Raw genomic sequence first — 12,991 nt, 5'->3', positions numbered from 1 at the left:
TATGAAAACACAAAAAGCAAGGTCACATGAGGCATTCGAGAAGGTGGGAGAGAACTTGGAGTGCTTCCAGGTGACACTCCAGATTGTCTCCTGGGCCTCGTTATGGCCAAATAACTTGTCACCAGAATTAGGATCACTAGGTCTCCAAGAATTGCAGTGACGGCCATAGCCTGAAGCTAAGCCACGTGGCCACTCCTGGTTGCCCCATCTCAGGTCCTCTGGCCGGGCTGACCCTTGCCAAGTGCCCCTCCAAGCAGAGCCAGTTCTGATGAGCAGCCTCCACCTGCTGCTCCTTGGAGGCCCGAGGTGGGGACAGCCTCCCTCCCTCTGGCCCAAACCCAGCAGACTTTCTAGCTCACTGGCCCTCGCCTGGTCCCCCTCCTGTCCTGATCACTGTTTTCTTCCTTCCATCCAGATTGTGGCTGCCATCCTGGCCATTGCCGGCATTGTGATGATGACCTACGCTGATGGATTCCATAGCCACTCTGTCATTGGCATAGCCCTGGTGGTGGGCTCTGCATCCATGTCGGCCCTCTACAAGGTAGGCGTGGATGAGCTTCCAGCTGGCCTGACTCCTCCTAGCAGGCTGGTTTCCTGTGCTGCCTCCACTCTGGGGCACCCTGGGTGGCACTGGTACTGCTGAAAGGCATTTGTTTTTGGTGCACCCCAGGCGGACAGTAGCTCTGGGCCTTTCTATCAGTGGTACATGTTTGCAGCATTTGGGATGAAATGATTGGCACTGGCTGGATCTGCAGATTTGCAGCTTCATTGTCACAGGTCCAGATAAGGATGGGGCCCTCTAGCCTGGCTCATGTTTACTCAGATAAGTTCCATGCTGGCTGGACGTGCAGACCTGGAGCAGCTTTATCACATGAAGCTTGACCACACCACAATTGTTCAGCATAAGTCCTCAGGTGTTTTAGTCATCATCTGTGGGGCTCAACAAACACAAGTTCAGCGCTATGGTGGGACTAAGATTCTCCACACAATGGTGGGAACCCCTAGAAAGCCCTTCCCCGCTGTAGGTCTAGAGGCAACAATCTTATTCCCACACCAGCGTCCCTCGCCATGTCCACCCCAGTTCCTTCAAGCCTCCAGGCTGCTCTTTGCTCATCCTCCTCTCTCCCTCTGCCTCCTCCTCAGACATGTAGAAAAGAATGGAAACCTCTTCAGGCCTCCCAGCTGGGAGCCTGGCCTGAAGGACTCAGTGAGAAGCGAGGTCTCAGAGAATGGTGTAGTGTAGAAAGTCATGAGGAAAAATGGTCCCTGTGCTGAGTGCCAGGCCTTGTGGTTTGTGGAAAGCGAAGTGATTTTATATATGCTAATCCATCAGCTCTCTGCCCTTGCTGCCCACAGAGGCACACTTCACTGTAACAGGTGTGACAGCGCAGCATCATTCTGAGACTTCACCACCACTGTCCCAATGCAGAAAACATTAGAAGGCCACGCTTGTGCTCTGGCCAATGAGCTGCATGCTCATGAGGAGCAGATGTGCAGAAAGGCCACCTGCAGGGAGGCCTCCATCTTCTCTATCTCCCCCACTGCCTGGAGTTCAGCTAGGGGGCACAGGGGAGGCTGGGAGCTGCTCCTTCCCCTTCCTGTACTTCCTGCACGTATGGCTGTGGACGGCTGGTAAGGAGAAACAGCAGGTCCAGGCGCAGCAATGCAAGGCAAGGACTCAAACTGGACCTGCAGCACCAAGCAAGCTGGATGGAGTCTGGCCATCCAGCCACCTCTGTGCCTCTTCTCCCGGCTTCTGTGCCTGGGATGCTGAACAAGCAGGGCAGGAAGTAAGAGTTCGTTGACTCCATTAAACCCATGCCACTCTGTCACAGCGGTGGTGATCAGGGCACAGATGAGCAGAATCTCTCCACTTCTACTTAAGAGAAAATTTCCTTATAGCCAAAGCTCTTCTGAGAGGTGGGGGCAGTGGTTGTTAATCCCTGCTGCCCAGGGGCAGGGATCAGTTTTAGGGCCTCTGAGAGGTTGGGCAGGGCAGCTCCACTTGATGTGGTGTCATGAGCATTCGAACCTAGTGTGAAGACTTGGGAACCCCAGAGATGCTCGTGGTGGACCCAGGCTGTCCATCTCTGCACCACTGAGATGGGAGTGCACAGGCCCGTCGCCCCTCACCGACCTCCCAGGGGCGTAGAGTTGTCCTAAGACATGGGCAGCCTGGTCTCCAGGTGCGCCGCTCCGCTCACAGAGGCCTGAGGTCTCAGGGGGCCCTCACTTGCCTTTCTCTCCTGCAGGTTCTGTTCAAGCTCCTGCTGGGCAGTGCCAAGTTCGGGGAAGCCGCCTTGTTCCTGTCCATTCTGGGTGTGTTTAACATCATCTTTATCACCTGCATCCCCGTCCTGCTCTACTTCACCAAGGTGGAATACTGGAGCTCCTTTGACGACATCCCATGGGGAAACCTTTGTGGATTTTCAGTCCTCTTATTGAGTAAGTGGCCACCACCCTGTCCAGAACCCCCAGAAAACCATGAAGGACAGACAGAACTCCATGGAAGCCTGCATCTTAAATCAAGAACACAGTGCTCTTTGCTACCCCAGTGTCCTGGCTTCTTTTCCAGATCTTTGCATTTCATAAAGTGCATCTTTCCAGAACCACAGACACTGTGAGAGCAACAGTGCCCACTGGCACTCTGAGCAGTAAGCCCAGGGCCTTGCCCGTGACCTGTGAGTAGTAAGTGGTAAGGGTTGGTAAGGCAGTGCCAGTGGAGCTCCTAGGGCACTGCTTAGGTATCAGTGCTCAGTGAATAAGACCAGTCAGCATTATTGCTGATGTCATCTTCCTAATCACTGTCACTCAATGGGCGGTGACATCAAGGCAGGCAAAACCCCATCCCAGAGCCCTGGCCCATACAGCCATCCCAGAAGTACTGCCAGCAATCCAGGAAAGCAAAGCCAGTTAGAGGGCCTGTCCCCTTTTCCAGCCTCCTCACTGGTCACCTTTCTGAATTCCGTTTCCCTTCCCCAGAGATCAGGGAAGAGGGGGCTAAGTGGTCAGGATGCTTGTAACTCATCCCAAGTTCACTGGGTCCCAGCAAAGGGTCATCAGAGAAACTGGGGTCAGGCAGGCAGTGGGAAGGCCCACTGCAGGGCTTCAAGTATAATTGTGAGTAACTCCCGCTTTCCAAATTATTTCAGCATTCAATATTGTATTAAATTTTGGAATCGCCGTGACGTATCCCACTCTGATGTCTCTTGGAATTGTCCTCAGTGTACCTGTGAATGCAGGTAAAACTATATGCATGATTTTCTACACTTGCTTGTCACGATCACATATACACAGTTGGACTCAGGGATTTACACATATATTCTCATACATATTCTCTCTGGGCCTGGTCTAGGACACATGTTCAAACTTCTGCAAAGAAAGAAAAGCACTTAAGTAAAATGTTGGTGCTTGTTGTGTCTGCAGTGCTGTCTCCATGATGTTCACATGCCACACCGAGATACAGAACCCCTAGAGCTGTCTCCATTCTAACTGGTGTGGGAGCAAAGATGAATATCATCAGTCTATTCATAGACGGAAAATTATGTAGCAGAAAAATTTAATTTTTGCAAGTGACTTTCTGGAGGAGAAAATTTATTCAGGGTGTGACATAGAAAACTGTTGTCCAGCTGAAGAGGCATGAACCTTGTTGTCCTCCACCTCCTGGAAGAGAGAGAGTCCTCTGTCTGTCACCTCGACTTGCATAGCCCTGGGGCTGTGGCCTTCACACAGTGGTCACCCATCCAAAGGCCTGCATTCTCCTGCCCTCACCTCCTTCCTTTGCCTGACTCAGGCTGGTTTGGATTTGGGGGTTTCTTCCCAGGATCTCCTGGCCTCGCATCAGACCTCCCTCTGCACCTGCTCCCAGCCCTGGCCTCGCACCACACCTCCCTCTGCATCTCCTCCCAGAGAAGCCCTGATTCCTTCCTCTCCAGAATACTCACTCTCTCAGCCTTGACACAGCTTCCTCTAAAGTATCTCCCAAACCCTCTGTGTCCAGGCCCCAGAGGGCCAGGATTCCTGGGAACCAAGCCTGTACCAGTGCAGGCCAATCAGCTCTCAATTCCTGGGCCTGTCCCTGTGACTCAGTCCTCACCACCCTGACCCATGAGCTCTGTACATGCCTCACCAAGGCCCCAGCACTTTCCAGAGAGCCACTTGGCAGCAGTGTCATGTGGCCTGCAGGAGGCAGCAGAACACTGGGCTCAGCCCTGCGCCACCATAGCCCCTCTGGGGTTCAGTGGTCCCCACTTATCTGGACCTTAGCTCATTGTTTCCCCTACAAACAAAGGCTATGCTTGCCCCGGCTCTTTCAGTCCATACGGGGGTCAGATGGAATAATCCATGAGAAAGCACTTGAAGATGCAGCAGCACCTGGGCTCTTGGCAGAGAAGCAATTCAGCGGCACCGGCTTCTGAAGGGTACTTTGTCAAGAGCCCCCTCCATTCTTTGCATCTTTAATTTATAGGCATATGAGATTTTTATGGCAAAAGGCATGTTCTAGGTGAGTCTTACCTAAAACTTATTCTGGTCCCATCCCACAGCAGGTGTTCGCAAGATTAGTGAGAATCATTTCATATTACTAACTGCAACATGAGAGGTTTAATAAGGGGTCAGCAGAGGAATCCAATTCCTTATTGGAGGAGAGAAGCACAAGAACCTGCTGATTAGGAGTTTATCAGAGAAGAGCCATCACCTGCCTTTTGGACCCCCCAGAGGTCTGCCCTTGAGACTGGCAGGGAGAACTGCCCCACCTCCTGTAAATCAGCAGAACGCTTTGCTGGCATCAAAGTATTTCTGAATTATGGTGGGATAAAAGTGTCATCTTATTCCATAAAAGGGCACTAGAATTTTTTTTCAGGTTTAGCTTTCATTCCTCTTACTCTTTCTCTAACCACCTGCTAGATGTAGTGGAGTCAGGGAGGGAGAAGAAAGAGGGGTATCAGGGAGTGGAGCAAGTAGGGGTGACAGCAGAGGAACGAGCCCCCAGTGCCAGGGGTGGACAGTTGTCCAGGGAGTCACTTTATACAAACTTTAGTTGTGAAGTGTGCACATCTGTATCCTGGGTGGGTCAGGCAGCATGCCCTGGGGAAGGCAGACTCCAAATGTGCCCAGTCTAGGAAAAGGACAGAGAAGCCCAAAACAGCACAGGGTGGTTGAGCACCATCAGGCTGGGAAGGGGAGGACAGTCGGAGCTTCAGGAGCTGATGTGAACCCACTTCTCGCTTTGTCCTCTCACTGGATGTGTGTCAGGATGAGCCCTGTGCTTGGACAGCAAGGACACCACAGGCACAAGGACCTTGCACCAAGTGATGCCCACTGCATAACAGGAGTTTGCATCTATCATCTTGGTCTTCAAAACCTATGTGTGTGTGCATGTGTGTTCGTGTGTGTAGATACACATGTACATACACATGCACAGATTGTAAATTAATGTTTTTAAAATATAAAAATAAAGCATGTCATTATAGACACTGTGAAAAGACCAAAAATAAGTCACACCCAGACTTAGTCACAACAAAGCTTTGCTGTATTTCCATCTAAATACACATATATCTCCAACTTCCCTTGATTGATTGATTGATTGATTGATTGATTGATTTGAGTGGGGGGTGTACCAGGGATTGAACTCAGGGGCACTCCACCACTGAGCCACACCCCCAGCCCTATTTTGTATTTTATTTAGAGACAGGGTCTCACTGAACTGCTTAAGGCCTTGCTTTTGCTGAGGCTAGCTTTGAACTTGCAATCCTATTTCAGTCTCCGGAGCTAATGGGATTATAGGCGTGCACCACTGCACTTGGCCTTATTTATTTTTTAAACACACAAAAATCAATGTTTTAACTCAGATGCCAAGTCAGTCTTGGAGGTGAAGTATAGTGCAAGGCTCAGGACACAGTTTGGGGAAGTTCGAGTGATGTACTAGAGGCCACCCCAGCCTCCTGGAGCGAATCCTGCCAGGAGCAGTCTATGGTCCAGGAGGACACTCCTGCTGCTGAGTAACCAGTGCTCTGTCTCCAACAGTGGTTGATCACTACACCAGTCAGATCGTCTTCAACGGGGTCCGGGTCATCGCCATCATCATCATCGGCCTGGGCTTCCTCCTGCTGCTCCTGCCGGAGGAGTGGGACGTCTGGTTGATCAAGCTGCTCACCCACCTCAAAGTGAGGAAGAAGGAGGAGACGGTGGAGGGCGGGGCTGACCTGGGCTCAGGACCCCAGAACAGGAGCAGGAGAGCTCGCCCTTCCTTTGCACGCTAGGGCCTCTCCTCTGGGACTCTGGGGCTGCCCCCACAGTGATGATTTGGAAGCCTGTCCCTGACAGGAGGAGCCTCGGTTGGGTAAGGTGTACATACCTGTACAGTTTTGGTAACTGCGGTAAGTCCTACGGTATTTATTGGCATGTCCAATTTGCTTGCACTTTTCCACATCAGACCTTCACTCAAGGGCACCGATTCAATAAGGAAGAGAAGGAACCTCAGCGCTTTCCCAATGAATGTAAAGCGGGTCACCATGAGCCTTGTATTGATTGTTTCTTTTTTTTTTTTTTAAAGAGAGAGTGAGAGAGGAGAGAGAGAGAGAAAAATTTTTTTAATATTTATTTTTTAGTTCTCGGCGGACACAACATCTTTGTTGGTATGTGGTGCTGAGGATCGAACCCGGGCCGCACGCATGCCAGGCGAGCGCGCTACCGCTTGAGCCACATCCCCAGCCCTGTATTGATTGTTTCTGATGACAGGTGTGCTTAACAAGCCAGGGCAAATGTTTCGAATCTTAGCAACTGAAAATGACATTGTACACTGTGATTATTTTTCAGCTACAGTAGGTCATATTTTGTTTTATACCAGAGCTGTACTCTTAATTTTAAGGAATTTCAATGAACCAAAAGACAACTGTCAGTTAATCCGGATAGATGAGTGGATGGGTAGCTGGGTGGACAGATGGATAGAAGGGTGAATGGATAGAGGGTTGGTTACATGGATGGGTGAATAGGTGGATGGGTGAGTGGATGGGTGGCAGGATGGGTAGATAGGACAATGGCATTGGATGAAGTGAAGCAGAAAAGGATAATGGACATGACAACCATCAGAGGACAGGCCTGCACCAGGTCACGAAGGGGAAAGGGAAGCCCAGCCTTTGCTGGCCTGCTCTCTCGTGTCTTCATAGATCATACAGGAGGATTTACAGTGCCTTCTACAGAATCTTTGTCTTTACCTATGTGACCCAAGGTGACATTCTAAGTCACTGGCGCCGTCTTATAATTTAGATGTAAAATCTTTAGAAAAAAAAAACTATATGTGTGTGTGTGTACAAAAAATGACAAAGCTGGTGACCAATGTCCGCGGAGCCTGGTTGGAGGGGCACAACGCACGTGTTAAGGTAGACCATGTGGAAAGAGAGCCGCGGGTGGCTTTTACTTCCAGACCAGACTGAAAACTTATTTACCGAATCTGCAAACCTTTTTATGAAATTTTAAGCACCAGGCTGTTTACTTACACAACTTAGGTCTGCCAGACAATTCTATCTGTGATAGATTTGTAAAGAGGGATGGGGTTAGAGTTTACTATTTTTGAAGTTTACATTGTTATCTATGAAATGGAAGCATTATTTTGAAACGTTGTCATAACCCAATGGTGCATTCTGTAACCATGGAGTCTTTTGTTTCCTGGGGGAAGGGGCATTCATGACCTGAACTTTTTAGCAAATTATTATTCTCAGTTTCCATTACCCGTTTGGCCAAACAGATTAATAAAATATTTGAAAAAGAAGTGCTAAGTATGGTCTTAGTGCCCACATTGTCACTTGCCACTATAAAGGTCCCACATAGGCCTGGAGCTCAGGCTCTCCCACACCTGTCCCTTGCCTTCCGGCACCAGCAAAGCAGGTGGGCTGCCTGGGAGAAGGGGACTCTTCCTGTGAAGATAGAACTGGTAATGGTGAAAATGACATGCAGAACTGTCCCAGCCTCAGAAGCCCTCATCCTGAGGCAGCCTGCCCCTCTCCCTCCCTCCTGCTTCCTCTCCCCCAGGCTCTGTCTGCTCAGCTCTGCTGCCTGCCCCCAGTCCTTCTGTTCCTTTGCAGGTGGTTACCCCACTGAGCTCACACTGGGTTCTCCTTAGGTAGCATCCTGGTCCCTAAGTTCACACAGTCTTCCCTCTAGACTCCTACCTGCTCACCTGCCTCATGTCCTGACCTAATTCTGGCTTCATAGGGAAGGTGATTTGCCCACATCCGTAATGTTCCACACTGTTCCAGGTGACTGTGGCCCAGGCTGTGAGATCCAGTACATCTTGTAGAGGGCTGTAGAGGGTCAGGTTCCCAAGATGGGTGTCAAGGGGGGAGCCCTGAAGTGTACCTCAGCTGTCACCCCTCCTGGAGCTTCTGCATGATGGGTACCAGTGGCAATGTGGGCTCTGAAACTGGGGCAGCTGGCTGCCCAGAGGGCCCCCACCCCCCTAACCAGCATAAAGGCCTCTGAAGATCTAAGATTACTGATGCTAGGACTCCACAAGGTACCTGCACCCTATGTTCACAGCAACATCACTCACAATCGTCAAAGGGCGGAAGCAGCCAGGTGTACCCAGATGGATAGATAGACAGATGTGTGTGCATACAATGGAACACTATTCAGCCTCAAAGCAGGGAAGTTCTGACACATGCTCTGGCATGGTTGGGCCTCGAAGTCATTACGCCAGGTGAAAATGAGCCAGGCCAGGTGAAAATGAGCCAGGCAAAACGGAAAGTGCTTGCGACCCTGCTCAGGAGGGACCTAGAGTCCCAAATTCATAGAGATGATGCCAGGGGCTGGATGAGGGAGGTAGAGGAGTCAGTGTTTAAGGGGGACAGAGTTGTATTGATAAGAGAAAGTTCTGGAGATGATGGTGGTAACAGTCACATATGACATCAATTGCTTAGACCTGCTTGCTTAAAAAGGCTCACTATGTGTATGTTAGGCCAGAATGAATAAGACTAGAAAGGATGTGGTTATGAAATAAAAGGTGAAAATTCTGTGCCCTTTTTAGGACATTAGAAACCTGAGTTGGGCATGGCATGGGTTGAGAGATTATTTTGCAGAAAGTATATGACCATACCCCCACCCACCCCCATATCCCAGAGACAGACAGCACTAGTCCTTGAGCACTGAGGGGTGCTGCAGCAAACCTCGAATGGACCCCTAAACACAAAGTCCAGGAAAGGAGTTCCGGCAGGCGGTTCTGGGTCCACAGGGTGCTCCTGCCCGGCCCAGGAACATCCGCCCTCTGGAGACCTGTCTGGGCGGCAATCAGCGCCCTTTCCCTGTGATCCAGAGAAGAGCCTGCGTGCAGCTGGTGGAGGCAGGAAGCTCTCAGCAGCCCCCAGCTCTCCCCTTTCTTTCAGAACCTGAAGCTGTTATGTGACTTCAGACTGCCCTGCCATTGAGCCAGAGCTGTCTAAGAACGCGAGCTGCACGGCCCCTGAGCTCCTGCAACCTGGCCAGCTGGCCGTGGCCCTGAGGCGCCATCCTGGACCCTGGGAGCATCACAGGAAGCCTGCCGGACTGTTCTGAGGGCCCTGCCTGGCATCCTCCTTCCACAGAGGTCAGCAGGGCCATTCCTGTTCCAAACAGGTCCTGAGACTCACCAAGTCCCAGAGAGCCCTGCAGCAATCCCCTTTTGTTAAAGACATCGAGACGCCATTTCTATGCTTCTAAGAAAAAGACTTTTATGCGTTCTTTACAGTGTTTACAATATTTTAAATAAAATTTTAAATAATATCATTATATAATTTTTTAAATCAACATTGCAAAATTCTTGAAAAATCCTTTTTGTGAGTTAAAATAGTGGTAAATTTCAGCTCAGGTAAGTTGGCTTCATATTATGGAGATCTTTGGAGTTACTAGAATCTCAAGACTTCAGATTTTATGTAACTACAGCTTAATGGACTGAGAGTTCTAGTTGAGAGAAGCCTTTGTCCCTGGTTCTCTTATTTTAAAATAATTCCTCCTTCCTGAAGAGACTAGAGATGCCTGTAGTTACTGTGGTGGCACTAGTGGCAGCGGGGGCAGGCACAATAGGTGCATGGGGACACTACATTGAAGAGGACCGGAGAGTTCTTAGGCACGCTCTCTGGAGGTATTAGGAAGGCGGACAGGTTTGCCTTCATACCTGCTGCTAGGTTCAGGGTCTGGCATGTCTCCAAGGCCCAGGTATTGGGGATTCAGACCCCAGCCAGGAGCTGTTGAGAGGTAGTGGAACGTTTAAAAGGTGGGGCCTCATGGGAGGCCTGCAGGCCACAGAGTGTTCCCTGAGGGAATTGTAGGGCCCCAGCCCCCTTCTCCTTTCTTTTGCATCAGCCATGAGGTGAATGTGCTTTCTCTGCCATATACTCCTGTCATGACATGCCACCCCAGGCCCAAAAGCATCAGGGCCAACCAATCATGAACTGAAACCTCCAAAACTATGAGCCCAAATAAACCTTTTTTCCTCATAATTTGGTTATCTTAGGTGTTTGTTGCAGTAACGGAAAGCTTAACAGCACCTGCCTAGCTTTTCGCCGGCTGCTCCACTCCACTGTAAAGCACACAAGAGAAGAGGTTCTTGCAAAGGGCCAGCCTGGAGGGACTTACTCCAAAAGGAGCCCGCAGGATGCCCCATGTTCATTCCTCACTGATCACCCGAGCCTTTCACCTTGGTAGGCATCTGTATCATGCTAATAGACTCCATGGGGAATCTCAGAGGCTGAGGTGGGGCCCAGCAATGTACACGGATCAGAAGCCCACACATGAGTGCCAAATGGCCCTATACACTCAGACAGCTTCTCCCTAAGAAGGGACCCAGACTGCTTCCCTGTGGCTCTGGTCTGCAATATGCAGCTTCCAGGAGGTGTGAGCCTGAAAAGGTGGCCTGGAGGAGGCTCGCCTGTGCTGCTTGGCCTGCCAGGGCAGTCAGTGTGATGATCCTTGCCCCATCCTATCTCTGCACAGGGGCTATTTGGGCATCAAGAGAAACCCCCACTGGTGCACTGCTTTGCTGTTCTCTTCTAGCCTACACTGCCTAGAGGGGTTTAGAGGTTGAATTTCCCCCTCTGACCACTCTCTTTTGGCACCTCCATTTACGAGTCCTGTTACTAGATTACACTAACTGGGTGAAATTATTCACCCAGTGTTCCCAGTCTCCCTCTTTATCCGATTTCATCCTCACAGTGAGAAAGCTGAATTTCTGGCATACCTCATGGGGATGTTGGGAGTCAGGCACTTTTCCAGGATTTAGAGGCATCCCTATTGAATGGTATCACTCCATGTGTGGAATTTCCTCTGTGTGTGTGTGTGTGTGTGTGTGTGTGAGAGAGAGAGAGAGACTGTGGGCTTCCAATTAGCACATCTTTCCAATTAGCTATTGCTACTTGTTCAAATTAAGTTATTCATGTAAGCAAGTCACTGTGTGATAATTGATACCTTTCATTTAATGATACTATTTAGAGCTAGATATGCAGTTATTGAGGTACAACCTGGTGACTTCATTCAGTCCCTATTGCAAGCAGTGACCACTTAGAGTGATCCTACTATTTTTCTCCAAAGCTTAATTTTAAACATTCAAATCTTTCCATCAGTACCACTTTAAAGTGCAAAGTACATTTGGATATTTAACTAACGCCAGATCTGGCTCACCTGAGAGTATTATTGCTTCAAAACTTTAACAGATTACTTTTACCTAGATTTCCTTTGAATTTTCTGATAGTATTGAGTTTTTAATGTAGCATCATTATTGGCGTTGAACCCCTGGTGCTAATCGCACACTATTTTATTACCAGGTATTCCCAGGCATTAAATCTCATGCCCTCTCCCCTCTCCTCACTTCTGCACCAGCAGTCACAGTGCCATCTACACATGTTCAAATCAGTTGTGTCACTGACATGTCTCTAGGAGTCTCCCTGTGCCCGTCCTACACTACCACCTGCCCATTCCCATGCCTACCTCCCAGGCTGCTGTGGGTCCCCTGGACCATCCTGGGATCGCAGCGCTTGGATGGCTATGCTGCTAACCCATGCCAAGGGCGTCAGTATCTTCCCAGCTTCATTAAAGAAGCTCCTTCCCTGGCCTGGACCCCAGGACCTCACAATCCAACTCACTGCTACGACAATCCCACCATCTCCTCCCCTTCGACCACCTCTTACCATCCACTGTTTCTCAATGTGACCTGAGCTTTCTTGACTTGGTCCTGCAGTGGATTCTGCACGGGTCGCTCTCCACAGCCATCTCTTTAGATGGACATCACCGTCTACCTCAGGTGCTTTCTCCTTCCTGGAGCCTGCGCATTCCCCCTGGAGGATTAAGATGCCTACCTGTGATGGCCACCACTGCAGTCACTCCCTCTCCTGCCTTACACCAAGGTCAAGACTTATAGATATGAATGCCCTTGAGAGAGTCAGTCTTGCCTTGTGCTCTGTCCCCCTCAGCAGTAGCAGAGCCCCACTCACAGTAGGACATGCACATTCATGGACTTACCTCTCATTGCTGACTTGTAATAATTGAACATGATTTATTGCAGACTTGTGCCACTCTCAACTCTCCCCCAAAGTGCAAGATGAATGTCTCAGGCATGGAAATGTCCTAGTCAACCATCACAGAATTCTCCCAGGATCTCATCAAATCCCAATTGAGGTTATCTATCCGAACCAAAAGGATGTCAAACTTTTGTCCTATAATCCTAAGATTTATGAAAACATTAGCACACAGTGGCCCCCAAAAAAGGGCTCTTCCTACTCAATGTGAATTATGAATCCTCTGGACTTCCAATAACCAGGTGCACAGAGGGGGGGGCCCAGTTCCTACAGGAATCCTCATCATGCCAGTTGCTCAGGGAGAAGACTGGGAGGCAGTCTGCTTGGAACACAGGCCAGGTTCGCACCTGGGACACATGAAGGACTGGATCTAAAATGATCCCTCCTAAAATGGGAAGGTCACTTGGCAACTGGTGCAGCTCAGCTCCGAATAGGGCAGGATGCTACTAAAC

At 49.8% G+C, this 12,991-nt stretch overlaps 1 protein-coding gene across 3 annotated transcripts in view; it reads left to right on the top strand.

Moving 5' to 3' along the window:
* The window catches only part of SLC35F3 (solute carrier family 35 member F3), a 251,211-nt gene extending 243,475 nt beyond the window's left edge, over nt 1–7,736 (top strand). For 2 of the 3 annotated variants that reach the window (XM_081297090.1, XM_081297092.1), the window contains 4 exons: nt 416–541; nt 2,253–2,445; nt 3,153–3,242; nt 6,025–7,736. In XM_081297090.1, the coding sequence (XP_081153216.1) occupies nt 416–541; nt 2,253–2,445; nt 3,153–3,242; nt 6,025–6,260 (645 nt within the window). In that variant the 3' untranslated portion in view covers nt 6,261–7,736. The remainder of the gene's footprint in view (nt 1–415; nt 542–2,252; nt 2,446–3,152; nt 3,243–6,024) is intronic. The other variant, XM_081297091.1, reaches the window with a different exon arrangement.
* Nucleotides 7,737–12,991: the final 5,255 nt, after the last annotated feature.

The sequence above is a fragment of the Spermophilus citellus genome (genome assembly GCF_964194105.1).
Source record: "Spermophilus citellus genome assembly, chromosome: 6".
NCBI lineage: Eukaryota > Metazoa > Chordata > Mammalia > Rodentia > Sciuridae > Spermophilus > Spermophilus citellus.
The sequence above is the reverse complement of the archived record's forward strand: the minus strand, read 5'-3'. Positions and strand labels throughout refer to the sequence as shown.